The sequence below is a fragment of the Colletotrichum aenigma genome, assembly GCF_013390185.1.
Source record: "Colletotrichum aenigma strain Cg56 chromosome Unknown KSG_Cg56_contig03, whole genome shotgun sequence".
NCBI lineage: Eukaryota > Fungi > Ascomycota > Sordariomycetes > Glomerellales > Glomerellaceae > Colletotrichum > Colletotrichum aenigma.
In genome coordinates, this window is record NW_023500909.1 from 6,241,374 (window position 1) to 6,268,981 (window position 27,608).

At 56.0% G+C, this 27,608-nt stretch overlaps 7 protein-coding genes across 7 annotated transcripts; 2 read left to right on the forward strand and 5 right to left on the reverse strand.

Moving 5' to 3' along the window:
• Positions 1-287: 287 nt before the first annotated feature.
• Ebp (3-beta-hydroxysteroid-Delta(8),Delta(7)-isomerase) lies at positions 288-1,054 on the forward strand (the record flags this gene model as incomplete). The annotated part of the gene is made up of 2 exons (XM_037320910.1): positions 288-540; positions 594-1,054. The coding sequence occupies 2 exons, from the start codon at positions 288-290 to the stop codon at positions 1,052-1,054; spliced, it is 714 nt and encodes a 237-aa protein (XP_037181367.1).
• A 265-nt stretch (positions 1,055-1,319) lies between these two features.
• Positions 1,320-3,309, reverse strand: mlcE-2 (Efflux pump mlcE; the record flags this gene model as incomplete). Its single annotated transcript, XM_037320911.1, has 6 exons — positions 1,320-1,697; positions 1,751-1,911; positions 1,967-2,464; positions 2,517-2,839; positions 2,893-2,969; positions 3,025-3,309. The coding sequence occupies 6 exons, from the start codon at positions 3,307-3,309 to the stop codon at positions 1,320-1,322; spliced, it is 1,722 nt and encodes a 573-aa protein (XP_037182293.1).
• A 994-nt stretch (positions 3,310-4,303) lies between these two features.
• Positions 4,304-6,444, reverse strand: WAR1-1 (Transcriptional regulator WAR1; the record flags this gene model as incomplete). The annotated part of the gene is made up of 4 exons (XM_037320912.1): positions 4,304-4,914; positions 4,975-5,261; positions 5,316-5,573; positions 5,624-6,444. The coding sequence occupies 4 exons, from the start codon at positions 6,442-6,444 to the stop codon at positions 4,304-4,306; spliced, it is 1,977 nt and encodes a 658-aa protein (XP_037182294.1).
• Positions 6,445-7,749: 1,305 nt separating this feature from the next.
• CGCA056_v005662 (putative transcriptional regulatory protein) lies at positions 7,750-10,743 on the reverse strand (the record flags this gene model as incomplete). The annotated part of the gene is made up of 3 exons (XM_037320913.1): positions 7,750-9,373; positions 9,645-9,797; positions 10,439-10,743. The coding sequence occupies 3 exons, from the start codon at positions 10,741-10,743 to the stop codon at positions 7,750-7,752; spliced, it is 2,082 nt and encodes a 693-aa protein (XP_037182295.1).
• A 7,893-nt stretch (positions 10,744-18,636) lies between these two features.
• On the forward strand, positions 18,637-21,132 carry patI-3 (Cytochrome P450 monooxygenase patI; the record flags this gene model as incomplete). The annotated part of the gene is made up of 12 exons (XM_037320914.1): positions 18,637-18,945; positions 19,021-19,140; positions 19,246-19,307; positions 19,371-19,509; positions 19,577-19,616; positions 19,670-19,690; positions 19,764-19,897; positions 19,956-20,109; positions 20,318-20,507; positions 20,564-20,715; positions 20,780-21,018; positions 21,079-21,132. 12 exons carry the CDS (start codon positions 18,637-18,639, stop codon positions 21,130-21,132), a joined length of 1,614 nt encoding a protein of 537 aa, XP_037182296.1.
• Positions 21,133-21,702: 570 nt separating this feature from the next.
• Positions 21,703-22,013, reverse strand: CGCA056_v005664 (uncharacterized protein; the record flags this gene model as incomplete). Its single annotated transcript, XM_037320915.1, has 2 exons — positions 21,703-21,768; positions 21,843-22,013. 2 exons carry the CDS (start codon positions 22,011-22,013, stop codon positions 21,703-21,705), a joined length of 237 nt encoding a protein of 78 aa, XP_037182289.1.
• A 985-nt stretch (positions 22,014-22,998) lies between these two features.
• PLR_Fi1 (Bifunctional pinoresinol-lariciresinol reductase) lies at positions 22,999-24,058 on the reverse strand (the record flags this gene model as incomplete). The annotated part of the gene is made up of 3 exons (XM_037320916.1): positions 22,999-23,722; positions 23,785-23,966; positions 24,023-24,058. The coding sequence occupies 3 exons, from the start codon at positions 24,056-24,058 to the stop codon at positions 22,999-23,001; spliced, it is 942 nt and encodes a 313-aa protein (XP_037182290.1).
• Between the last annotated feature and the right edge of the window lie 3,550 nt (positions 24,059-27,608).

Sequence of the window (27,608 nt, forward strand, 5' to 3'; positions counted from 1 at the left end):
TTCTCAGCCAGTGAAATTGTCCGTTTTAACAAACACTTGGCAACCGCCCAAGGTAAAGAGCTGATGGGCCGATCCGGGAACGCAGCTTCCCGGACGCGCCAAAGTGGGTCACCTTCCGCGCTCCGAATTGCAGCTTTCAGTCGTGGTGTTCCTTCGTTTTCTCAACGGTATTTGTACCCGACTACATCTCAACAACAACATCCATCATCCATCCCACCGGTCACACTCCAGCTGTATCATCGTTACGAGTAATAAGATTCAGAAAACCAACCACGACACGAGACAAGATGGCCGCCGAAGCCATCATCAACGCTACGATGTCCCTGCACCCGTACTTCCCCCTGGATGCCCCTCTCAAGGGCTACGTCGAGAACAAGCTCGGCGCCCTGGCTCTCTGCAGCACGTTTGCTGCCGGCACGATTGCCGTCCTCGCCCCGACGTACAACATCATCCGACGGACTAACCCACGTCTCTCCAATGGCGAAGTTGCTACGGCGTTGTGGTTTGTCCTCTGTGGCTTCATCCACTTCTTCTTTGAAGGTTTCTTGCTCACCTCCCCAACATCACATCACCAATACTGACATGACCACTAGGCTACTTCGCCTACAACCAATCCCACATGCCCCGCATGACCGACATCTTCGGCGAGCTCTGGAAAGAGTACTCCAAGTCCGACTCGCGCTACCTGACCCAGGACTCCTTCGTGGTCTGTATGGAGTCCATCACCGCACTCTTCTGGGGCCCCATGTCCTTCGCCTGCGCCTACTTCATCGCCACCGACCGACCGCTCCGACACCCGTTCCAGATGATCATCAGCCTCGGACAGCTGTACGGCGATGTGCTCTACTACACCACCTGCACGTTCGACAAGGTTGTCGAGAAGCTCGTGTACTGCCGCCCTGAGGACTACTACTTTTACTGCTACTACATCCTGATGAACGCCTTCTGGATCGTCATCCCGTTGTTTTTGTTGGTCAAGAGCTCGGTCGAGGTGAAGAGGGCCTTTGCGGCGTTGAAGACGATCAAGAGTGGCGCGGAGAAGAAGAAGCTCTAGGTTCAGCAGTAGCATCATCGGAAGGACCCGGCGGTATACACAGGAACTCCATGCGCAGGTTTGGGGGACTCAAGACAAAGGTTTTAGAGTGGTTATGATTACATTAATAATAGATAGGAGATGCTTTGGCGCGGCGTACGCCCCTTTCGCCTTGGTGTAATGGATCCAATCCAACCTATTCCCCCACCATCTATGCAACAACTCTTGGTATCCTTTTCCGACGCAAACAGAAGTTAGAACGTGATGCTAAACACTTTAAGCACCCTCACACGTCCCCTTTCTTCTCCGACTTCTTCTGTCGAATATCAACCCAGCCCATGCCCCATCCCAGGATAAAGACACAACCCGACAGCGCAACACACAGATAAAACACCTCGCTGATGCTTTTAGAATACGCCATCACCACACCAGGAAGCTCGCTAGCACTAACAACCTCCCTGAACCCTGTGCCTCCAGCAGCCAAGATCGTCTTAGCGTTGACTGAAGGCGCGTACTTTTCCAGGTTCTTGCCCAGCCCTTCAGTGAAGATGAGCTCGGCAAAAGTGAGGAAGACTGCGCCGCTGAGCGTTTGAGCGAATACCAGCGTCGCCATCGAGACGGATAGCAATGAGGGTGGCAGGTTGGCTTGGATTGCGATGATGTGCTGGAGATTACCATTAGCGGAGAATCGTTCAGGGAGTCAATCAGGAGACTAACCATTTGCATGCTTGAGCCACGGCCAATACCGAGAATGATCTGGTATCCGATCCAGATACCGGTTGCTGTCGTAGGCACCCAAGTCGAGATGAGTCCGCTTCCAACCGCAGAAAGGCCGGCGCCGATGAAAACCCATGGAAGATAGTATCCCATCCGCCCAACTGCGATTGAAGTCAGCATGTCTTCTCTTCTCCATTGATAGCGAAGAAAACCTACCAAGAGCACCAGAAGTTACGGCAGAAATCAGCTGCGCCAAGATCGTAGGCAAGTAATCCACACCACCCTTGAACGGAGTCTCCCCCTTGACACTCTGGAAGTACATCGGCAGGTAATAGCTTCCCACCAATGTGACACTCATGTTGATCCCGCCCACCAGCGCACTCGTGCAGACGACGCGCTTCTTGAGCATCCCCAGCGGTATCATCGCCTTTTCATCTCCGACGTGATGCTCCCAGAGAACGAAGAGGATGGCCATGACGCCAGAACCCACGAAGAGGCCGATGACGACGGAGGAGTTCCACGCGTAGTCATTGCCACCGAATTGCAACGCGAGGAGGAGCATGAGTGCTGATGGGATGAAGAGAACACACCCGGGCAGATCAAGGTGACGGGGGACTTCGAGCAGGGGAAGTGGGGCGGAGATTCTGTCGGGGATGTGGATGAGGGCGAGGAGAACGGCGACGACGCCGCCGATGGGGAGGTTGAGGTAGAAACCTGCCTTCACAGTCAGTAAATCGATTGTTGAAGATGGCGAAGGGGGGCTTACACCACCGCCAGGTAGAGTACTCCGTCAAGGCGCCTCCGACCAGGGGCCCGATCACGAGTCCCATGTTGGCGAGTCCGATCAAGATTCCAATGATCATGGGCCTTTTTGCCAAGGGCACCGTGTTCCCGATGATGGTCAACGCGCCGTTGTAGAGACCTGCGGAGCCCATGCCAGAGACGGCACGCCCGACGATGAGCATGTTGGATGATTTGGCGACGCCGCAGATCAGGGAGCCGAGTTCAAAGAGGAATAGGCAGGAGAGGTAGATCCATTTTGAGCGGAGGTGCGTGTAGAGCTTTCCCGCGAAGGGTTGTAGCGCAGCGCTGGACGTGTTAGGCTGAGGCTGAGATGGAGTAGGACCATGCAGATTACTCACCTGCACAGGTTGTATGCTGCGCCGTACCAGCCTACATCGGCGAGGGAGTTGAATGTTGTAGTGATTTGCGGCACAGCCTGGACAGGTCAGCTACCAACTCCTCGCCAGTGGGGAAAAAAAAAGAACACTTACTGTGACGACGATGGACATATCCAGCAAAATCAAAAACGTAGTCCCTGTCAACGCAGCAAGAACAAGCAATAACTTGATGCCGGTGATGTACTCCTCGTCCTTTGGCGCCTCGTCACTGCCATCGGCTGTCGTGCTTCCCCCGTCATCCTTCATTTCTGTGACCTGTTCATGAGACGGATGCGGTGAAATAGTTGTCGAGTTCTTCTCGTTCAGTGACGTATCTGCGGCAGAACCATCCCTCAAGCCTTGCTCCTTGACGGAGCCGCGCGAAACAGGTCGATCCATGTCGGAAGCCTCTAGATGCTGTGTCTAGGCAAACCCAATACCGCAGGAAATCAAAACGCCAGTGATGGAGGACAAGAATCGCCAAGCCAACACGGTTACGATGCGTGAAATATAAGCCTGGCTTGTCTGGAGGCTACTGCAAGGTCCTCCTCCGCCTCAACTCCCAACTCCGCCCCAAACCCGAACGCACGCGAAAATGCAAACAAATCTCCAATCGTTCTCGAGCAGCCTAATATGGGAGCGGACAAACAACACCCACACCAACACGCCGTTCTTCCGCCCCAACAACACATGGATAAGGAAGGGCCCCTGACCCCCCCTGTGCCGTGCCGCATGCACCTGCGGGGTTCATCCTAACCCCGGCCTTTAGTCCAGCCCTGCAGCGCTGAACGAACCCCAACCCATCTGAACATCAGCCCATGTTGGTGTGGAAGGTGTGGGTGAGTCACGCACGCGATTGGCTCGACGGAACGTTACTAGCTTACGAGATCTTTTGGCACCAGATTTACGACCGGTGCAGCAACAACACAGCCGCTAGGCATCAGGTTTGGATCTCAGCTCCGGTCTTTGCTGGCATTTCCCGTGATTGTTTTTGGTATGACTCTTTTTGGAGGAGCGAGCGACTGGATGGCTGACTGACAGGCGGACGGGCGTATGGGATTGAGATGCGGCTTTCGGGCGAACTCCGTCGGGTCAGCAAGCCATTGTCTCACACCCGCCAGCATGCAGCGGGACAAGATTGATAAGACCTAACAAGAGAAAGCAGAAGGGGACTTTTGTCCCGGATAATATCGCATTTCCTGATTACTAACCCATGAAGACCCCCATTTCACAATCCCGGGCTTATGTCCATGTCTCCGCCGCCCCCCAAAGCCGGCCCGTTGAGCGGCGTATGCATGTTCGTCTCGCTTCCCAAATTCAACTCCCCCAAGTCCGCGTCCTGCGTGTACTCATACAAAAGTATCGCCCATGCAAAAATGCTAATTCCCCCGGATTAGAAATCAAACGGCGTAAAGATGTCCGTGAACCAGCGGTTGTCCATCAAATCCAGCCCAAACTGCCCCAACTCCACCTCCCCGACCCCAGCCGGCACCCCCGCGCCAAGCACCGGCCCCACAGCCGCCGCCGCCGCCGTCGCGGGGTTGACAAACGGACCCAACGTGCTCTCCCAGTTGCCCCTCAGCCCGCGGATCGTCTTGACGGCCTTGGCAAACGCGTTGCCCTCTTCCACATCTATATTCAGCCCGGCCTCGCTGCAGACCCTCATAAACCGGTCGCCGACCTCGTCGAGGGTGGCGATGAGGTCGATGGTGTTGCGCACGCTGGTGCGGTCCCAGACGGGGTCCTCGAAGATGGTGAGGCGGTAGAGGGCAATGACGCACTGCGAGAGCTGCGCGAAGAAGGTGAAGGGGATGGCGTAGTAGGCGGCGGGCGGAAGGGTGAAGAAGTGCTCGAACCAGGCCTTGACGGCGTGCAGGCAGGCGTAGAGGATGTCGAGGCGCGCGACGTCGGGGAGGTTGGCGGGGACGCAGGCGTTGGTTTTGGAGGAGAGGGCGATTTCTTGGATGCAGAGCTCGGCGCAGTGGAGCTGGGAGATGATTGTGTCTGGAGAGCGCGTTAGTTTCGGGTAGAATGAGGGAGGTGGGAGAGGGATGGGATACTAACCTGAGCTCTGGAGTTCGGTGGGGAGGTTTTGGAGAATCTTTTGTAGTTGGCCTTGGAGGAGTTTGACGTACATTGACGGCGGTGTGCGGGAGCCGTCTGTTGCGTCGTAGGTTACCTCGGGCCGCCACGATAGACGGCCTGCTTCTTCCTTGAGGAGCTGCATCCTGACGAGCGCGACGAGGGCCTGGTCGGAGGGGACTGTGACATGACTGTCGAGGATTTGGAGGCACTCGTCCATGTGTGGCGTCCAGCGCAGGGGATCCATCTTGCCAAGGAAGCTGGCGACGCTGTGTTCTGTTAGCAAAATCACGGGGAGATGCACAAGTGCAAGAGACACATACTTGGATGTGACCATGTAGCACGCGAGAACAGCCCTCCGCTGCTCCATCGTGCGAGGCTGCTGGTTCTTGAGGAAGAGGCTGGCCGGCGCCGTGGACCCATTCTTCTCTCTGTCGGCCCTTTCCTGGGCGGCTTTCCAGCAGAGGAAGGGGTTCATCCCGTCGACGGGGTCCTTGTTCAGGCCCAGGTCGAAGACGAGGCCGATGGCAATCTGGCAGAACAGGCACATGAACGGCTTGTTGCCCAGCTGATGATTCGCCCTGTGATACATCAGCATCAGTCAATCACCAAAAATGGAGGTGACACTCACCATCCCAAGACCACCAGCAACCCAAGCAGGTAGTCAATACCCCTCTCATTCTCAACGAGCAGCTTCTGCCCCACAATCTGCCTCACCCGCGTCCCCAGCGCAAGCTGCTGGCTCGCCACCCGCGACGCGACAGTCATGATGCAAATCCAAAGAAACGGCTTCTCGCTCCGCAGCTCCCGCGCCGTCATCGTCGGCCGGAAGTGCAAGAACGGGAAGTACCGCAGGTTCTGGCCCCGGAACGACTCGAACAGCGCCTCCGCCTCGTCCGGCGAGGGCAGGAAATCGTCCCCGTCGCCGTACCCCGTGCCCTCGGGGCTGGCCGTCTGCGTCGGCGTCGGCAACGAGGTGCCCCTCGCTGCCCCAGCTACCCCAGCTCCGGCTCCGTCGTCCCTGCTGCCGCGGTCGGCATACCGTCCATCCGCGGCACCCGAAGCTTCGTCCTGACTACTCGACGACGCAGACGCAGCAACCCCCGCGGGCCCGCCGCCGCCGACAACGCCAGAGATGTTAGCCGTGTCAACGAGCTCCGGCCGCCCGCCAGACTGCCGCAGCAGCGTCACCAGCCCGTCGAGCTTCTCCTCGAGCTGCGCCGTCCGGCTCGACGGCGGCTTCTTGCTGCGCTTGCGCTGCGGGTTGCTCGGCTGGCACGTCTTGTTGAGCCGGTGACACCGCTCGCAGGCGCCGCCCGCGGGGCGGAGGATACATTTGCACTTTGCGCGGGAGCAGTTGGTGCACGCGCGGCCGTAAGGCGCCGCGATCCCTCCGCCGGCGGCCCCGGCCGGATGGGGCCCGGCGTCGCCGTGAATATCCCCCGTCGGCATCCGGGATTGGGGGCAGTAAGTAAGTGTGGTGGTCTCTTTCTGTTTTACCATGTTCCTCGGGAGCGGGCCGGGAATGCCGTCACACCCCCAGGTCCTCGCGGAATGGAATGTCCCCGGCGGCGGGTTTGCGGTCGACCAAACGCACCCTGGATCCCGCGCTCGCTCGCAGCCAAGCTTTGTGGCCGCAGGAGGTGTTACCCCTAACCAGGCGTTCTCGACTGGTGATTGATGATCCAATACGCCAAAACGCAGCGTCACCACAAAAAACCGGGCTTCAGAGTCGATGTTGTTCCACAAATGCCGTTCAAACCACCTTCGAAGAGCGCTTGCTGCAGGAGAGGGAAAAGGGGAATGGTGGGAAATCGAGCAAGGTGAGGAATTAGCAGAACAATTAACGCAGAGCGAATTCCGCCGGGGTTGGGGGCTGGGTCTCGAGGGACGTTGACGCATAAGTAGGGTGGACAGGCGGGTTTGGACGCGAATGAGGCCTACCCCGCCCGGCAGGACTAGTGATGACCTACTTTTTTTGCGGCGCGCTGGTATTTGGCTTGGGGGGCGCACGGATGTGGGCCGGGAACAGGATTCAGCCGAAGTCCGAACTCCGGCGCAAGCAGTCGCACTTCAAAGGGCGATGCTTTTGTGGCGGTTCACCTCATTCGGAAATGTTGGACGAAGGGATGACAATGAAACAGTTGTCGAATTTACTCCGCAAAGGAAGACGCTTCCTTCACAACATGCACAGGTAAGCCCTGTCAAGGTGGGAGGTACATTCCCACGACAAGGCATACAGGCCTCAGCAATCTTTCGCATCACGTTGCAAAGAGCATCATACGAGACGGCAAGTGCCACAAAGGTTGTACGATTAAAAGTTATCAAGCAATGTTCCTAAACGCCGTCTGCCCTGATTTGGTAGAATGGGCACCAATTGGCAAGCAGCCTAAACCCCCCTTTGGATATACCACGCATTGCATCAAAAACGAATGTCAACGTCTCCGTAGAGCTGGTCAGTCGTGACCGTTGACCGACCTCCAACGCCAGAGCCAAGCTTCAATTACTCTGCACCAGAGCCGCGCTCATCAACTGCTCAGTGGGAGATGAGGCCCTTCTTGCCAACGCCCTCCAATTCGTGTACCGTCCCAGGCCGTAGCAAGATGGTCCCAATATGGACACGGCACCGTAATCATGCCGAAAATTCAGTCGCAGGGTATAGTCGTACTGTACAGTTGCCGGTCCGAAATATGTTTGAAAAGTTGCACCGATTGTTCGAAAAGACTTGTTCCCACCATGAGTTCTGAGATTCACCACTTAAACACCGCCGCCCATGAAGGCAGCAAGGTCGTCCAACTCCAACAGCTGGCGCTCGAATGCGGAGCAGAGCTCGCTCGCGGTCATGTCCTGAGGCACAGGAACGGAAGGCTCGGCGCTGGGAGCAGTGCCGTTGCCAACAGGAGGCTGGGGGACGGCCTCGGGTGAGGCCTTGACCTCCGGTTGCTGGGGCGGGGGGCTGACGGAAGCCGGCGTTCCGGAGACGGAACCGCCATTGATAGTGGCGACACCAGGACGGCGGGGCTGAGGGGCAGGAGGCTCGCTGTCGCGGCCGCTCTCGCTGACGGGAGCAGTGCCATTGTTGACAGGAGCCTGCTGGGGCTGAGGAACGGCCTGATCGTAGTCCATGGCGTCGGGGTTGGTGTCGGCGTTGCTGGCGGCCTCGTCCTTGACGGACGCCTGGTCGGCGACAGGCGGGTTGGCAGGAGGAGGAACGGAGGTGCGAGCAGCAGGGCTGCTGGAGCCGGCATCGTTGCCCAGGACACGGTGCATGACGGCGAGGTGCCTCAGCCAAGAGCTAATCAAGGGCCAAGTGTCGACACCGTCTTGCATGAAGTGAAGGCCGTCGCGGACAATGTGTCCAGCGGTCTCCACGGCGTTATTCGGTGTGAGGCCCTTCAGGGACAGGTACGCGACCGTGGCGCTAGCGGTAAAGGAGGAGAAGAGCATGAAGATGGGGAAGCAGATGATGCCATCCTTGTCGGAACCATTCTCCAGCGCCGTCAGCATGGCGATGGTGCTGTGGCACGAAGTAAAGAGCCTGTCGATGATCTCGTGACACTGGGGAGACAGGCGCCAGCTCTCAACGCTGAAACCGGGTGCTGTGACATACTGCAGCAGGCGGCGGCGGTTGATGAAAATAGAGGCACAGTGGAGCATGCAGTGAAGCATGGCGTAGGTGAAGCCGGATCCCATCGTGATATGAAGGTTGATCTGGCCGGGCTTGTCCACGTACTGCATAGACAGAGAGTTTCTGAGACGCTCAATCTCATTCATGAGACCAGTGCAGACACCATCATTAAAGGTCTCGGTTGTGGTAGTCATGAGCATGTGGACGACATCGCGCCAGATGCGGGTAGCCAGGACAATCTGGCCGAACTCGCCAATGTCGTCAACGCGGGTGCCAGCGGGCAGGCGGGACGGGTCTGTCAGGTTGATAGTCTGAACAAAGACGGCGTTGCCGAAAGCGAAGTTCATGTCAGAGCACGGCAGCGAGACGTCGTTGGTGTCGTTGGTGGAGAGAGCCGGGTGACGGCCGGGCGTGCTGGTAAGCAGACAGTCGAGAATGTACAGCAACCAGAGGACACGGCGGAAAGACTCCTCCTGGAGGAAGCGGTCGGCCTCACTGACAGCGGCATGGTGACTGTGCAAGATGCGGTACATCTGGACCATGCGGCTGGCTTGGCCGAGGTAGATGTAGGCACGAACAGCATTGCGGGAGCCCCATTCGTGAATGATGATCAGGCAAATGGCTTGAATCTCCGCCAAGCTGGGGGTGTCCAAGTTCTGGTTGATGATACCCATAGCCTTGGCGGCGAAGTGCTCGGCGGCACCGGTTGCGCCGGACTGACCTCCATAGCGGCGAATCAAGTTCGGGGAGCTCCTGTGACGAACGAGTTAGCGGGGCCAGTCCGCTGAATCCACTGAGCGGCACGACACTGAGTCGGCCGAAAGTCTAAAAGAGTGCAGAAGGACGCTTCGGGCCAAGTCCGGACATTTGGGGCTTAGCGAGCCGACACGACACACCCGACCGGAGGGCCGCGCCACCCACAAAATTTCGGACATTGCGGGGGAGGTGGTGAAACACACAAGGGCAGGAAGGAGATGAGGATCGGGAACAGCTGCAAAACAGCCCATCAGGTGGGAGTACGTACCGAGCAGCACAGGTCAACAGCGCGTAAATGAGGGCCGGATCGAGCGAAGCGTTCTTGAGTTGCTGGATGAACGAAGGCTTGTGGAAGGCGACGCAAGCCGGGTAGGTCTTGGAAATGACGCGCTCGCATTCCTGAATGAGCTCGGGAGTGAGCCTGATTGCAGAGTTATGTCAGCATTCCTGTCTTGATTTGTTTCTCGGGGCAGACGCGTCCCGAGGAAAGCCAGAAACAGTGAGAGGAAGAGCCGGCACGAGGCCCGGATGTGTGGGGATCAGAGGCCACGACTCGGGAAATGAGGATGCGATGGCGCACGAAAAAGGGCTGTGGAGGCAAGGGGATGGGGGCAGAAAGCTAAACAGCGGCTCCGCGGCGACGCTAGCGGAGGTGGAAGATGCCGCCGGCGGTTGGAGATGACGGCCGCCTTCGGGAGATCGAGGGCAAGGCAGAGCGATCTTGGGGTCTCGGGGGTGTCCTCCCAGCGCAGAGCCAGAGACTCTTCTCCAACTCGGGCAGAAAGGGGGAACAGGCGTGTGTGAAATGTGTGTGATGAGGAGGGGGACAAGCCACCGCGCCCAGGCCGCATGCAGAAGGGGCCGAGCTCCCTCCCTGGTCGGCGGTGATGGGCGGCGACACAGCCGACGACCAGAATAGAACGCCGGTGCACACGGGGCGCGGCAGCTGATTCTCGGGGCCTGAAGGGGAGGGCAAACGGGGGCAAAGATGGGAGGGGAAAGGAAGGGAGATGGTGAAGCTGCTGTTGGCGAGTAGGATGATGAAGAGAATGTGCGACTTACTTCTCGGGCGGCTGAATGTGCCTAGAGGCAGCGGAGGCCGGGTTGGCGGCGCGCGCATCGCCGGCCGGGACCGAGGCAGGCAGGCTCTCGCGGGCAGGGCGATGAGCAGTGGTATGGCGAGCAGGCGACTGGCCGTGGTGATGGGCCATGGACTCGGAGGGCAGATAGCATTCGTGCATGCCCTTGGCGCAGTTCTTGCATGGCGCGCGGCCGTTCTCGTAGACGCACTTGGTCTTGCCCTTGCGGCAGCGCACACAGGCGCCGCCGGCTCTGAGGGCGGTGGACCGCACAACACCCGTCGACATTGTGGGTGATGCGATGCTGTGGAAAGTGGCGACGATGTGTCGATGTGGTGATCAAATGTCGCAAAGATTCAAGAGGTAGTATGCGACAAGACGGTACAGCTTGGGGTTGGATGACGAGTCCGGAGTCGCGTCGGTGTTGCGGGATTGTGCGCGCGACGCGATCAAAGCAGACGGTGTTTGCGGCAGCGAGAGTGTACTGTGCTGGATGCGACGACGAGGACAACGACAGCGACCGTGATGGATGACGGCGGTGTCGGGCTGAGTTGCGAAGTGTCCCGGAGGAGTGCAACAGATGAGGTTGGATGGACAGAGGAGAGAAGGAGGAAGAGATCGGAGGGGGATGGGGAGCGGGAGGTGGTGTGTTTTGTTGAGGGGGGCGGGCTCCGGAAGAGAAGAGAGTTTTGGGGCCGGGTGACGCAGAGAAAAGACGACCCGTCGCGCCGAGATTATGGAGCCCCAAGGTGAAGGGTGCCAGCGGTGGCAGCGGTGGCTCCAGAGGCGACACGGTGCCCAGGGGGGCGGGGGCGGGCGGGCGATGGGCGTGTGGGACGCGCAGGTGCCGGCTTGAAATGACGCGGGCGAGCAGACGTCTCCGGAGCGGTGTCGGAGCAGACCGATGATGAATCTGAAGAGGATGCACGAGAAGCGATGCAGACTTTTTTCGTTGGCGATGTTGATGGAGCGAGGAGGGAGAATCGGGGGAGGAGGAAGGACACGGGCGGCCGCGATTTCTCGGTGGTGGGCGAAAAATCCGGGCGGTGGTTTTGGTGCCCGTTTCGGTGGAGGGAGCTTGGGGGGGGTGTGGAGGAAGGAGGAGGGACAGGAAGGAAAAAGAGAGAGAAAGAGGTACGGAGGTACAAAGGGGATGTACCTTTTTTTTTTTTTTGTGTGCGGCAGACGGGACCTAAGAGAAAGAGTGAAGGCAAGGCAAGGCAAGGCAAGGCAAGGCCAGGCAAGGCCAGGCCAGGCAGGCAGGCAGGGTCGGTACCTACCTTACCTGCCCCAAACTCCAAAGGAAAGCCAAAAGGTAGAGCAGGAGTGGGCAGCCGGGGGAAAGAATGAACCGGACAGGGACAAAAGAACGGGAAAGAAGTCCGTCTGTTTAGGTTGATACAGGCACTAAAGAATTACGATGGTTCTATTTCTACGGAGTATCCGTACGTCCGTCTGATGCGAATTCTGATGCTGCTTCTGATGCACTGTCGTCTCCTGCCTGCCTGCTGATGGCAATCCCCCCAAGGCCAGGGCAGCTCAGTTGTGCCTCAGGGCTGGGCATGCGCGGCGCGGTCGGGTGCGGGTGTCGTCGGCGGGTCTGGGGGTGTGTGCCGAAAGAACAAGTGGAAATGGACGGAAGAAACGAGGCGGACCACCAGGAGAAGGAGGAGGAGGACGGGACCACCACCACCACCACCACACACAGAACCGCAGGCGCAATAAAGAAAACGAAAAAAGCCGGCAGCGACGAAAACCCTGGGTGCCTGCCTACCTACCTCCTCATCAGTGAGTCGCGTCGAGGCAGGAGGGGAAAAGGGAAGAGCAACGGGACGTGGAAGGGGGAGCGACGGGGCCAGGCAGACCTGTGCTGTGCTCTTGCTGTCCTGAAGTTTGGGCAAGTCACGTCCTGCCTCCCCACCGTTCTGCCGTCACTTGCCCTGAGGTTTTACGGGCGGATCGGCTGGCGGTGCCGGAGCTGAATGAGGAGGTACGGAGGGAAGCCAGGAGCCAACGTATCCACTTTGCCTGCTGAGCGCCTGCTTTTCTGCCTTGAACTCGGTGCCCTCCACGGTAGTGGGTCAGAGTAGATGTACTTCGCCCACTGCCTACGTCTCTGCGCGATGAAAGTATCGATACGCACAGCACCGCGTACCAGGACACCTCCTGCCTTCGCAATGCTTGCTGCTCGTTTGTACCTGCCGCAGCGCGTGTGCGCGCCTGCCTGACACTCTCTGGGGAAGCAAGCACCTACCTATGCGCGGCAAGACGCACCTGCCTCCAGATGCACCACTGCTCCTGCTCTCCTTCCCGCTGCCTTTGGAATATCTGCCTGCTAGCCACAGCCAGCCCTTACCAGAATTTTCGTGAGAGTTAAACAAATAAATCCGAGTCTGCTGCTCTTCATCCATCATCACCATCACCATCACCAACAATGACACCTCTGCCCAACGACGCCCGAGCAATGGTAGCCAACGACTACAGTGCGGCACAGTGTAGCCGGTAGACCTCCCCGACACATCTCGTGTCTCGCATCCATCCGTCCTCTGCCTTACCCACCGCCGCCGACCGACGCCTCCCGTTTGCGAGAGACTGCGATGCCCGCGGCGCAACAATCACTCCATCCTCTGCTGTCGCTCGTGCTATTTCGCATCTCGACTGCGTGCTATGTCTGCTGCCATCGTCTACAAGGCCTGAGATACTCTACAACCCGAATCTCTCGCGCCAGACGCTCAAAAAGACCCTCCGCAGCAGCAGTCTACGAATCTCCGAGGCAATATCAATCGGACCCGACCGGCAGCGCCTGTCACCAGCCTGCGACGCCCCCGGGCCCGCCGATTGCTACAGCACTTTTCACCTCGGCACCACAGAGTCACAAACCCTGACATGCCCGCCGCGCACCGGGCTCTGGCCCACCCAACGACATCAGAAGCGCGGACTGAGCGATCGGGCCATTCCACTTCTTGACTCTCTTGCAACGCAAACCGCCGACTGGAACGACTCGACAGCATTGGTCAGATTGTCCATGACATGGGGGCGTGGACGACAAACGCCGTCGGGCGGGCCTAGAATGGCCGCGCCCCCCTGGTTTTCCCCTTCTCTCTCGGTCACGGTGCGCACCTCCACCCTGGGAGTCCCTCCGTCTCCCGCCTTCGACAGCACAAGCTTTGCTCCATACGCGCTGCCGTCGCCCGTTATTGCCCTGAAGATTCCGCGGATCGCCCTGCTCCAACGCCGGCGGCAACACGTCCTGGGGCTTGCCTGTCTGTCCTTTCTCCTTCAGGATCAACACGGCGCCAACCCTTACCGGAAGTGCGCCTTCATACCTCACTTCAGTGGAACGGCACGGCCTGCTGACCTGAGAGAACGCCCTTCGCCCGTGCCTATCGACTTTCATTTGCGGCGCGGCCTACCGACCGAAGATCAAGGGGGGCCGGATCCCGTGCAATAACGAACATCACTCGTCACGTCGCCCATTCCCTTTTTTTCCGACTGCCCGCAGCATGCGGAGGCGTCGACCGCTGGTACGGCGAGCAAAAGCGTAGCTATATATGATATGCATGCTTAGCACATCAAATATGCTTTCATCTGGGGCGGGGCCGGTGGCTGCCAGCTGGGCCTCCTCCGGCGACCATGGCACTCGTCGGACCGTGGCCTCCATTCTGTCCGTCGCCAGCCCGTTTGAGCCGTCGCTGCTTCAACAGAAGTGCGCATCATTCCAGGGACTCTGGTGACAATCCAGTTGATTCTTCATAATCTGCGAACCTGATGCTTCGGACTGGTCTGGACTGGGTAAACTGGCATGCTGTTGACCACCAGGCTGTTGGCGCAGATGGCCGGCCCAAGTCGACATCGGCACCCGAATGCGCCTGGCAGCTGCAGACCTCACTGCTGGGCGCGAGCTGCCTACAGCGACATGTGGGTCCTCATGACAGCTAGTCCATCAGGCCCTTCAGTGAACCCTCCGCCTGGCATCAGCTTGAAACAACACTATTCAAGCAGCTCGGCAGGTTAATTACAGAGGCAAGCCAGCGCTGTGCCCGAAATTACCCACGGCAAACGCTGCCGTCCAGTCCGGGCCAGCTAGGCACCTTGTTCCGCCTTCGCTCCGGGGGCACCCACCCTTTCCCCTCACCCAATTTTCGAAAATGGAGCAACAATCCCGAGAGCGTTCAGCGCCATCTCGTTCCGGCGACACGCCAAATTTCTCTTTAATCAAATTCGCGCTGCCCCGGGCCTGGGCCTTTGCTTTACCCGCCCGTGCTGAGAGCGGACTCGCGCTTTGCGACCCACCCCGGCCGTCCATGGCAAGCACGCAACTGATTCTCGCGAGATTCATCATCTACGGCTACCCTCACGGCAGATTCAACACAAGTCTCAGACCCAAACTGGTTCGATTTCTCGCAGAAGTGTGCATCGACCTGCTGTTACCCTCACGAAAGCGAACCCGCCGCCAATCGCGAGGCCGTCGCCGTGCAGGAGGTATCGGAAAGTGGGAACACCGGCGACATCAACCTGGAGCGCTCGGCTCGCTGCCCTCGGAGCAGCCCCCTGCGCACTGTCGCCCGTCGAATAGGGGGCCAAGCCGAGTGTGCCGCAGTTGCAACCCCCCAAGACGGGAAAACCCAAAGCCCACGCAGACAAGCTTCAGCCTTTATCCGCGCTGTAGGGCTCGGTGCTTACAGCGTACTTTAGGGCTTCTGGTACGCTGGCTGGGGGCTTCCGATAGTCCACGCAGTTGAACAGAGAGCACAGCAAAACAAAGACAATGAACAGTTGAGGGAAAGGAAAATATGAAACGGAAGGGCCCAAATGCTGCATCATGGCCATTACTCCAGGTCATCCAGCTGGTTGGGACGCCCCATATGTCTGCCCCCCTCCTTGGGGCCTCGCGACGTTACTCTTGTTCGGCCGGGCGTCGTATCCCACGATGCGGGACGTCTGATGTCTTGCCCGGCGACCGAACAAAAGCCTATTGGAGATGAACTCGGCAGATGCAGAGACAAGGGGTTTTCAGGTTCTTCTTCAACGCGGCGCCTGGTTTATTCCGAGTTGATCCTCGGCTGGCGAGAATGGCGACAATTATCACCTGACCGCGTTGCTCCAGCATCTGGGGCCAGATTATTCTTGGCGGCGCGCTTCGTTCGTGCGATTTCGGACATGTACCTTCGCTTCCGCCCTCCGAAGAAAATTGTTTCTTCTGGGGCAGCTGCCGTAGCACTCCCGGCAGCTTGGCCAATGCGGTTGCTTCCCTCCAGAAGCCGCGCCGACCCGGGGGCGTGCCAGTGCGGTACGTTCAGCCCATTTCAACGCAGTGGTCCGCGGCACAAACAAAACGAGTGAGACCTGATGAGCCCTTCCGCAGCGTCATCTGAAACCCAACATCCGACACGGTGCTCTGGATTGTGTGACCTGCTCGGGCGTTTCCCCCCAGTGTTCGTTCAGAAACAGACAACAGTTCCATCGGCCACCCGTCCGCATGTTCCCAAAGCCGTGGACGTGCCGACGGAGGCGCCAGCGACCGGAGCAGCCCACCGTCATGCCATTGGGAGGCGTTCAGCGCTGCCGTGCGCTATTTACAAACGCTTGTTGGTCCTCAGGCGGTCAAGACCCGGGCCTGGGGGGGGCTTGGAGCAGGTCACCGTCAACCGCATGTCCGTAGGGAACCCGTAAGCTGATGGTCGCTGACGACGCCACGCTTCCTCGCTCCGTCTTTCCCGGAGGTAGCGTCCACTTTTCCCTGCCCCTGTTGGCCCCCATACGGAAGCTCTGCTCAGAGGCAGAGCGCCCGGAGTTGATGTCATTTTCCAACACACCTCCGCCTTGGTCTCGCTCTTCTGCCCCGTATTGTCTTGGTTGATATGCACGTAGCCCCGGCGCGTAATCCTCCTTGGCTTTCACGGACGTGGTATCACGGGATTTGCCCGGCACTCACTCGGCGCCACGTCTGGGCTCTGCCAGTCTCGCGGGATGTTGTCTTCTCTTCAGGGAGGCTCAATGGCTTTCTCAGCAGAGGGCCAGAAGACTGATGGCCATCGGAACGGATGCAACATTCACTGCTGGATCACCCGGGTCCTTGCGGGCGGGCGCCCGAGGAATGCGCATGTCCTCGGAATTGCGCCGACCCCGCCCTGTGCAGATCTGCCAGAATCACTACCAAAGGTGGTGAATGGGAATCAAACCAGCCGAAACGATGGCATTTCTCACGCGACCGGCGATCAGTGCACCGACCAAGCAAGCCCTGGGTGGTGTTTTGGCCTTGTGGCCTTGCGGCATCACGATTTCCATTAAGTGGGTCCCTCCGGAATCTCTTCCGCCGGTTTCCGGAACACCGGTGCGGGCACGGTCCACTCGGTGAGGCTTCGATCCCGCCCCAGCCACTCGCAACCAGCAATCAGGCCCTCCAGCGGCTCATATTTGGCAACGTGATTTACATGCGTTACGCCCTGCAGAATCTCATGTTTTTTTTCTAATTGTACCAAGGGCACGGCAAAGCAAGATCTGCCTTGGCCATCTGGCGACAACGGCAGGCAGAGTTCCACAACATACGGCCGAACAAACGGGTGACACCATTTTTAAGACTCTGTGCCTTGGAAGCCCGCGCAACATCGAGGGCCGTATCCGACCGGATACCTTGCGGCGGACTTTCCTGCCATCCTCCCTCGGAGTTTGGACGGCATTCTCGCTTTCCCACCCCTGCAAATCGACTTCTCTAACGGGTGTGGCACTCGGCTGATCTGTGACGTGTAGAGTGGTTCTGTCCCCCGCAACTTTGATTACCTCCCAACGGCTTCGTTGGGCCATACCGGCCTGCCGACCTGGCCGCCGGTCGTGATCCTGCGGCAATTGATTATCCTATCATTCGCGAGGATTATCAACGTTGACCGTCTGCAAACATTTCGTCCGGACGGAGGTGTTCTGACAAATTCATCGGCGACAAGGCAGAAATCCGAATCGACTTTTCGCATTCGGAGGCGGCGGGACCCTCCCGGCAGCTCACCCGGATATGTCAGCGGGGTCCTAAAAAGCTCCGTGGTCCGATGCTGCCGAAATTGGGCTGCTCTTGCGCATTCGGCCTTTGGGACAGTCGCTGCTGGCAAATAAGCTTTGCCAATAGATTGGTCTTTTTCAGAGTGGGTGCCGGGCCGTTTCCGAAGGTTTTGAATCGCGGCGGTGGTCTCACTCAGCACCACCTTCCTCCGGATGTGATCGGGAGCGGTATCGGCTGGGTGACTGAGTGGTCGAAATGCTGTTCGGTGTGCGTCTCGTATTTCAAGGTGAGAGGTTTGTGCTGAGGGATTGACGTCTTCAGAGCGTAGGTTTCTGAGTCAGAAAGACGGGTTGGTGATTCGTCTTCGTGTTATTTGCAACGTCGGGTCAGCTAAACGGTGACCCGAGTCTCTCATTTTGGTCAAAATTCCTTCGACTTCCAAATCACCAGCAGTCGGACATTTTGGGGATGAGGGAGGTTGTGTCCAGGGAAAGTAGCATGACGAACTTGAACAGTGACGAGTTTTGCGTAAAATAGGTGGTATCTCTACTCCAATGCCACTGCCTCAGTACGACCTTCTCCTTCAGTTCAACAATCCGAGCAGCCCGAGCATGAGATGGCACCTCGTCGGAACATCCGAGTAAACACGGCGCTTTCGACGCCGATTCCACCGATGAGTACCAGTAACAAATTCAGAGTCTCGTGCTATGTAGAGATTGTAGCTAGCAGAACGATTGAATGATGCCTCGTGGGGTAGAGCATCAAGACCATGGGCATGGCCTCTATAAGTGTTTCCTACTATGTACAGCGCCTCTTTCTTCAAATTAGAATCACCCTGTTCCAAATGCCGTGAGATAGTGTGGTCTGGGGAAGTCTGGGGGAAAGCTTAGGCTGCCCTCCCCCGCACTTTCCGGTGGACGTGCGGCATTGCCGGTGGGGGGAGGCTGATACGCCGCACGGCAGTAGGGCTGTTCGACTACCAGGACGGCGACAGGAGGCACCGATCCGGTTCTCTTCGTGGTCGGAAAACCCGGGTGTAAACCGTTGCGATATGGGACAACTCCAACGAATAAAGTTGTCTGCTCGTGCGTGCAAGAGTTGAGTCAAGATTGAAGTTGACTTTTGCAAACTTGTTACTAACTTAACTCAACTCAATCTCAACGACATTGGCACGAGCATTACGTACAACGATGGGCGGCACATTTGTAGAATCACGTGTCGTCGAGATGGTCTTGAATAATCCCACCCTCGCGATCTTGGGAGCAGTCATTCTTGGACTCGCTGTTTGGGTACGAAGAAAGGGAAAGTCGACGGCGAGATTACCGCCACAACCACCTGCCACGCCGGTCCTCGGACACCTGCCGGAGCTGATCCGCGAGAACAAGGCGAGGATGTGGCACTTGCGGCTGAACGAGTGGGCGAGGACGTACGGGCCGATATTCGGGGTTAGGTCGGGGTATATTGTTGATTATTACATCAACTCTGATGTGATGGTGAAGGTGAGCAAGCCAAGTTTTGGTTGTTCGGCATGGTTTGAGATCAGGCGCGGAAGGGCTTTGTTGACTGGGGCGCAGGAAATTTTTGACAAGAAGTCCGCGCAGACGGCGGACCGGCCGACGTGGATTATGTCGAGCACTATTCTGAACAACGACTTTAACGTATTGTTCTTGAAGGCGAGCGACCCGACGTGGAAGGTGAGTAGAAAGTGGCCAAGCCTGAGGGAGGCAGTTTCGGCAAAACAACGATTACGGGGAAAGATGTTATGTTTGGTGATGTAGCTTGCTGACGAGTGGTTGGAGAATCAACGCAAGGTTATCAACCAGCTTGTGACGAATGTCCAGAAGGCTGATGAGATCATTCCGTGAGTTTGCGTTTCTCGGATCACGAGACGGAGAGATCTTGGTGCTTACTGCGGCCGTGCCAGGTTATTGGAATACGAGACTTTGAAGTTCCTTCATGAGAATGTTACGGATCCCAAAGGCGGCCTTGCTGGCGCGAGACTGTATCAAGCGATCGGGAGGTACACGTACAGCGCTTTCGCGACGGCGTTTATGGGCATGGATGTAAGGCTCGTCTTCATCATGTGTGGACTAATAAGGTAGGGGGTTGTTGACGCGACGATGGACCTAGATTCCCGATACGGACGATGCCGTGATCCCGTTCATAATGGGTGAGTAGAACCTTGTTTTGTACCGCCTTGTTCGGACGCTGACATTGAAGCAGAGGCTGAGACGCAAATCATCAGTACGAGTACCCCTATATGCGCTCAAGTTGACTGTTCAGGCCGACGAAGCTGACCACAGTCACGCAATCTCAGACACGTTTCCGGGCATGAACGTCATCGACCTGATGCCGTCACTTGGAAAGCTCCCCATGTCCTTAAAGCCTTGGGAGAGGAAGGGGCGCGCAAGGTATCGTAGAGATCTGGCTTGGGCGATGAAGAGACTCGAGGTAGGTCGTAGTACCAAACGATCATGTTTGAGGACCACGTCTGATGCGTGGGTTGCAGGCTGCTCAAGACCGCCTGGCAATGGGCGATCCATCCTTGGAAAACACGTTTTGGGGCTCGGTCCTAAAGTCGGACGATCTGAGGGGGATGTCATGCAAAGAAGAGGTGGCCATTCTGGGGTTGTCCCTTATTGTCGGAGCAGCGGATACGGTGGGTTAAGCTCGACGCCTGCGATCCCCGTTTCGGTGAATGTGACTGATCAAGAGAGCGCTTTCATAGAGCCGGATGACAACGTGGACATTTCTGGAAGCGATGATGATGTTTCCCGAAGTACAAGCCAAGGCCCGGGAAGATATCGGCAAGTCACTCGCTTTCCGTCTTTGGAGCGCTTAGGACGAAAACTGACGTGCGAGGGAACTTAGATCGAGTCGTTGGCGAGAGGATACCCGTCTATGATGATTTCAAGAGCATCCCCTACCTCCGCATGATGATGAAGGAGCTCTGGAGATGGCGGCCGCCGGTGGCCCTCGGACACCCACACATCACTGCTCGAGATCTCCAGGTTGGGGAGTATTGCCTGCCAAAAGGCGCGAGGCTTCATGTCAACGCATAGTGTGTCCACACCAGGCCTGCAGTGACAAAATTTGAGGGAGACTGACATGATGCAGCGCCATAAGCCACGACCCCGCGAGACACGAGGACCCAGAGCGTTTCTGGCCGGAGAGGTTCAAGGACGACGAGACCACGACGATGGAGAGCATGAACGCCCAAGACCCGACGAAGAGGGATCACTTTGCGTTCGGGGCCGGCCGACGCGGTTGTGAGCTGCCCCCGTCCCCTCGGTTGAACACGTTCCAGTAGAGGCTTTGCTAATAGTGTGCTAGGTCCGGGGTACCACGTCGCTGAACGGTCTTTTGTGATCACCATGATGCGCATCCTCTGGGCATTTAAAATCGCTCCGGCGCCGGGGACCAAGTCGACGTTGGAGTTTGCTGACTATGCCGGCGAGTTGCCCGGAAATCCTGCGGAGGATATGCCTGTGAAGTTGACGTATAGGAGCGAGAGTAGGAAGAAGACCGTCATGGACGTTTTTGAGAGGGAGACTGCGGCCAGGCCGGCTATGGTAAGTTACGTGTCTGTATCGCGATTGACATGGAGCAACTTGGGTTGACGCTGTGTGCAGATGCCATTGAATATGGGGGAGAAGCGCATACCCAAACCAGAGGAATATTTGTAGGCAAGTGGAAGGGAGGCGAGTGCATGCTACCACAGAAGAAATCCAAAACCTGTTTTCTGAACCAAGCACTCGTCCGTGGTTGAAATAGGCATTTTTCGCCTGCGGCAAGTCGGATCGCCTAGCAAACCTTGTGAAGGTTGTCATTTATCCAAAGCCCAGGTGATCTCCTAAGGGGGCAAACGGAGGCCGGGATTGCCCTTCTTTATGGTGTGGGGCCGGTGATGGTGGCCCCGGAGGCCCCCTGAATGTTTCTCGGGAGGTTGAATCATCCCGGGCTTTGGATCTGGGGTAAAGCTAGGCGAATGGACATTATGAAATGGGTGATGAGTTTCTGGTAGGTTTTGGCCGTTGTGAAGTCCAACGGCAAGGCAACCCAAGCACTGGGCGGCAGGTTCTTCTAACACCTTTCTGCATGATGGCCACACTGCATTTCGCTTCCTCTCACATGCGGTTACGGGGACTTGGAGCTGATGACAGAATTTGTCTTGTTATTGGATTTATATATATATGAACTGAAGAGACATGCTACAAACAACGGCAGACGCTTCCCAGCAGTTGCCTGACTGCTTCTTAAGGGCATCCAGGAGCACCGCTGCCGGTGTTAGCACCAGCGGGATCACAGCAGCCCTGAGAAAGCTGTATCGCCAAGTCAGCAACTACAAGAAACTTCGCCATAATGGTGAATGCGCAGGAAAGAGATGGAAACTCACGTCGTTTGGTCCCAAGTAGTTGCAGCACAAGAAGTACTCTCCCCACTGCGTGGCAAAGGGGTACGGGTGGTCGAGAGAGCCCCATTTCTCGCACTCGGGGCTAACCTGGCGCTCTTGAATGGCGGCACCGGCGACGAGGGGGGCGATTAGGGCGATGACGGAGAACTTCATGATGAAGATGTGTGTGCAATTTTAAAAGAAAACGAGCGGAGATGTGTATTCGAGTGGCCTCGTTGTAAGTCTGTTCCATTACTTGGGAAAATGAGTCTCTTATATGCCGAGTTCTGACAGCACATTGCTCCCTTGGAAGTTTCTCCTGATCGGATGAACGGCTGACCCCGAGTGTGGAGCCGTCAACAAGTCAGGCCGCGTCCGTGGATATGGTTATTCTTGAGTTTCGGCCGATGGATAGAGACTTCCGGGCCATTTGCCCCATTAGGAAAAGAAATAGAGGCACTACCGTCTCAGAAGACAAATAATTACGGTGTATTAGTTGCACTCTCACTGGTGTTTACGCTTGATGTTCCCCGGTTTCGATGGTTCCCAGCCGTTAAGCGAGCTCTCGGTTCCAAGCAAAGAACCGCCAGCATGGAATACTACCTGGCCTCCAGTGATGATCCGCAAATTCAATTGAGACAAGAGGGCCGATCCCAGTACGTTCATACGTCACACGGACCAACAAAATCGACCTGCCAGACTCGGCTGCGCTGTTTGTGCCATGTCCTTAATGAGCTGTATGCTTTTGGAAAGTTGCCTAGAGTAACCGCGCGGGTGGTTCAGAGACTTGCCAAACTGAAGACGGGAGAGCAACTTGCGATAGCCATGGTCGAGATCTCAAAGCATTTGAATTTCTGTGACATACATGTTAGCGACATCCAACTGCTGCTTCAACACGGATCCCGCCCGCATGTGATAAGACTGGGGTTTTGCCTCGTTTGCAACACATTGAGATACTAGGTGATTCAAGTTCAAACGGATCCTTGCGTATATCTAATCTGTATTTTGGGCGATGTTGTGATACACGATAGTGATGACGTCTTGCCTGCACTCTCTCAAGGAACTCTGGCTGGTTTCTGGAAACAATGTCCCACAATAAACCATCATTGTAAGGGCTTGCAAGCTTTGCTTCAGGTCTACGGGAACATATATCTCGGCCTTAGAGGATTCCAAGCTCCTTCGCGGCCTGTTTGAAGAGCTCCTTCAGATCATCTTCGCTCAAGACCCTGAGACCCAAATTTTCATTCCAAGACAACTTCTTGGAGTCAGTGCCTCCGTATCCCTCGCTGTACATCATTGGGAAGTAATAGGTGATCATCGCAGACTTGTCTCCCTTGGCCAGCCTCTCGTTCGCGTCGCGGACCATATCCTCAACCTTCAGATTGGGGATGCGGCCGTCCTCGACGCTGCCAAAGTCGATACCGGTCGCCTCGGACGCAAGTCGGGTCACCATCTTCTCGCTGATGGCAGCAGAGTAGAAGTAGACCGGCTTGTTGGCGGTCTCCTCAAAATGGCCAGGCTCAAGGATCTTAACCAACGTGGTGCCGATGTCAGGGAGCAGGGATGCACCGACGACCTTTTCACCGCCGTCGTGGAAGGTAGCTGTCTTCTGCATCAAGTTGGGACCGAGAATGCCGAACTTGAGGCACAGCTCGAGGAATGCGCCGTTGTTGATAGATGTCCATGTCGTTGAAGAAGAAGCTGAGACCACAGATTCGAGGTACTCGCGAACCGCAACCTTGCCAAGGACGTGAGGCAGCTTGCGAGAAAGAGGGGTGTCCAGATTGGTAGTAAACTCGGAGGGAATGATGCGCTTCACTGAGGCTGCGATGGCGGCGTCGATTATGACCTTGTCTGAAGCGAGAGTCGGGTTTGGAACAGCGCTGATGCGGCGTCAGTAGTCGGTGCAAAGTAATGCAGAGTTCTGAGGGTCCCCTGGGCCTACCTGACGAAGACATCCTGCCCCTTGAACACGGAAACGAGGTCATCGAAGCTGGTCAGGTCAACCTTGACAGACTTAACGCCCTGAGGCGCTTCCTTCGTAGATTCCTTGCGCTGGATAACGGTGACAGAGTGCCCAGCGCCAGTCAATGCTTTCAGCAAGTGAGGACCCAGTGTCCCGGTAGCCTAACAGTAATTAGAGACGTCAAGATCTAGATGCTTGAAGAAGAGGTCCATCTTACCCCGAGGAGTGCAACGTTTCTCACGACTGTAGCCATTGTGATGTGTAGGAAGGTATAAAGAATAGAGCTTGTGATCAGGTGTTGTTCGAGAAGTCAGCGTACCAATTCACGAGATAGGCTCGAGCGTTTAAATAGTTGGGAACAGTTCGGATCTGACTCAAGTTGGAGGCGCCATACTATCTTGAACCGGCGACCGTAGCGATCCGTACCGCTATCGATTCCTCCATTCTAATATGAGCAGGTTACGATTGGCCCATCATCTCGGCGTCCGGAGGGCTCCGATGATTGTGCCGATTCCGCATCGGGGGCCCCGACTGACACCTGCTCCACTCGGCGTCGGTCGGAGGCCGTATGTCTCATGTGGAGCTTGAACGAGCTGGCTCCAAAATCATAGAAAAATGCGGACAGATTGGAGTACTCAAACATCTCGCATCCCTGCATCACGTATTGGAGCTGCGGACTTTGAGCGGACTTGAACCGTGATGTCACAACTCCGCCCTGACGAACCTGATTTGGCTACGTCCTGCGCTACTCCATAGACACTTCGAGACACTGCGTAATACATGGTTCCACGGCCCTTACCTCCTGCGGACTTCAGAGTGGGCTGGACATGTCTAGACTCTCCAATATCCGAAATAAGATACAAGTAACGATAAGACAGCATAATCACATAAGCGTCAACTGTCCTCAACCTCTTCCACTTCAGGCTATGTCTCGTTCAAGACTATCATATGATTCAATCCACAAATACTTCAGCTATCGCAACTCCGTGCTCAACTACTGCTTCAACGGGACCTTGTACATCTACCCTCGCCCGTAGAGCAGCTGAACCACCTCATATTGTATGGGTGTCGCTCGGCCGAGCAGCTCAACAGGCTTCATGCCTTGGTCGACCTGCAGACGCAAGGCCATGCATCGTGTCGCCAGAAGGGTGTAGATGATGTCGGCTGTCCCAACACATCTCCTAACGCTCGTGGGACTCTTCACAGGCGTTTTCAAGGCTACATGAGGACCTTTGTCTGAACTGTCCTACCTGAGTAAGACATACACACAATGACCATGAAGATGTCAACTATAAACGAGCTGGAAGTGTGATGAAATATTTAGCCGAGATGTTATCATCTGCTAGCTGCCCACTCTCTGGCTTGCTTAGGTGCTACGGGCAAGCTCAGCGGCTCAAAATGGCTCTTGGTCGGCAAAAGCAGCGCCAGTGGGCCCCTCGGCTCACACTCTGACACCTGGTGGCTGGGTTGGGTTCCATGGACTCCCTGACTTGAAGATGCATGTTGCCACGTTCGCCGCTCTTTAGGCTCGTGCCTGACATATACCATCTCTACTCATGGTCCAAGGATTCCTCTGGATTCTGACCTTTCCTTTGGCGATTTGTCTCTCACATGCTGACGTCCCTTTCTTTGGGGAACGTAGGAAGATTGATTGACACCCTTGTGTATTTCTGGCTGGTATCCTGGCCATCTGTCCGGCTTCCGTCTTGTGTACTATGAGGGGTTCGCCCAATTGAGTGAGTGTAACTAATGAGACTGATGAACGCCGGGTACTGGTCAACTGCCTTACGGGAACACACGACTGGAGTAAGCCGGAACCACTGCGGACTACTCCGTGTTACGCCCGTTGCAGTTGATCCCTGTAGGCACATGGCTGCATAGTGCGGTGCAGGGGATAGGGGTGCCGGAGGCACCATTAGCGAGACTTTTGTCTGGTGATGCAATTAATTCCCCTGATCTGCTCGTAAAACTCGGCCGCCCGGTGATACGAGAGCGTTAAACTGACAGTTAAGCCGAACTTATAACGGCTTGTCCAGGCTTGGCGCAACGGTCAGATGTGAAGGTTCTCAGACAGGGCCACAAACAGGTATAGCTAGATGTATGGGATAATGAAGTTAGAATGCTGAGGTATGTTTTCTCTTCGCTTGTAGGAGAAGCTAATGTTAAAGACAATTGGATCTTGCAGGTATCTCTATGTATCCCTTGACCACCGTAAAGAAGACTAAGATTCAGGCCTTTTTCAATAGCCTCGTATGACTTGTCGAGTCAGGTGCAGGACAATAAGATGAGCTCTCTCCCATGTCTTTGCCTTCCTATGAGTTGTAGCTCGGATAAGTTGCACTTTTTAAATCGAAATAGAACCATCCGTTTAAGGTTTGGAGAATCCCCCCACACATTCGTCTCGAGGCAAATCTATACGACACGCGTGTCACAAGGCCAAATTAATCAACAGTGATATAAGGCGAAAGCTTCAACAATAGTTATGCATCTGTGCTTGAAGTGTTGTGGCGAAGGGAAGTCAAGATATAAGAACCGGGAAGCACTCGCAGTAAACTACAGATGTTCAACACTCCTAGGCACTTTCCACAACAGGTTATCAGCTTTGCAACACCAAGCAACGCACAGTATAAACCCTCAAAATGCAGTTTTACAGTCTCTTATTTCCTCTTTTGGGCGTATCACTTGTGTCAGCCGGCTGCAAGACTTGCCTCGGCATCAGTGGCACTGTAGCGTGTGTGAACGGCAAAGACGACACATGTTTGGTCGGCAGAATAAGCAGCAATATTCCCTTTGGTTGGAAGATTTGCTGTGACGATCCGACATATAGCATTGTTAGCTGCAACAAGTCGTGTTAAGGTATGCGATGCACAATTTCCAACAATGCGCGAAAGACGGGGAAACTGACATGGGAGTACATTGAACGACATGATGGCGACATTGTGGTCGGCTATCCGACAGCAGGGTCTGTTGACAGATGTTGGGAATTCACGGTGTGAATCAGTTATCGCACGTTCCTGATCTTAGTTTTTGTACACCGAAAGACCAGGTGTCAAGGGTTCTCGTTATCACCCATAGAATAGAAAATTCAAATTGGCGATAGAGGGCAAATGAAAAGTATTCCAAACAGCAATCAGGTGATTTCTGAATTTCCAGAGTTCTCATTTCGAGTGCAGTTCAATACAAGTCCTAAACAGCCATTCCTATTTATCTTTACTTCCTACGTTGCCTTAGAATGTAGTCCACCAAGATTTCAGTCTCATGTTTTGTCTTGCACAGGTTTATGTAACCGTCGTGATGCTCTCATGGTCTGAAAAGCCCTTGAATTTATTGAGCTCGTCACAATTTCGCAAGCCGCCACCCCTACTTCCACAATCCTCCCAACACGCGGAACGAGAGTGACCGTATCGCGTCAGGCTTGCATCGGCAGCTTCAAGTTGGAGCCAACACCCTATCAACAATCCATCAATACTCCTGTGCCTTAACAAGGCCGCCCGGTCGGGCCTGTTCATTATTTGTACTATTGTACCCTCATCTAAGCCGAAATTCCCAAACCAACTCTCGAGCTGCAACACGGAGAGATCGTTGCATACCCCATCTCGACATTAGACTATTAGTACAAAACTCTCATAGACGGCCAAAAGAAAAACGAAGAAGAAGCTTTAGGATGAGTTCAGAAATCAAGATTTCAAGCGAGCGCGCTGTTGGACCAGTGCATAATTGAGAGCCTGCAGAACACGGTTTACCGATGAGGCATTCACGATGAAATTTCTGGGAAAACATTCATGGATGCCGGGGAATCTGAC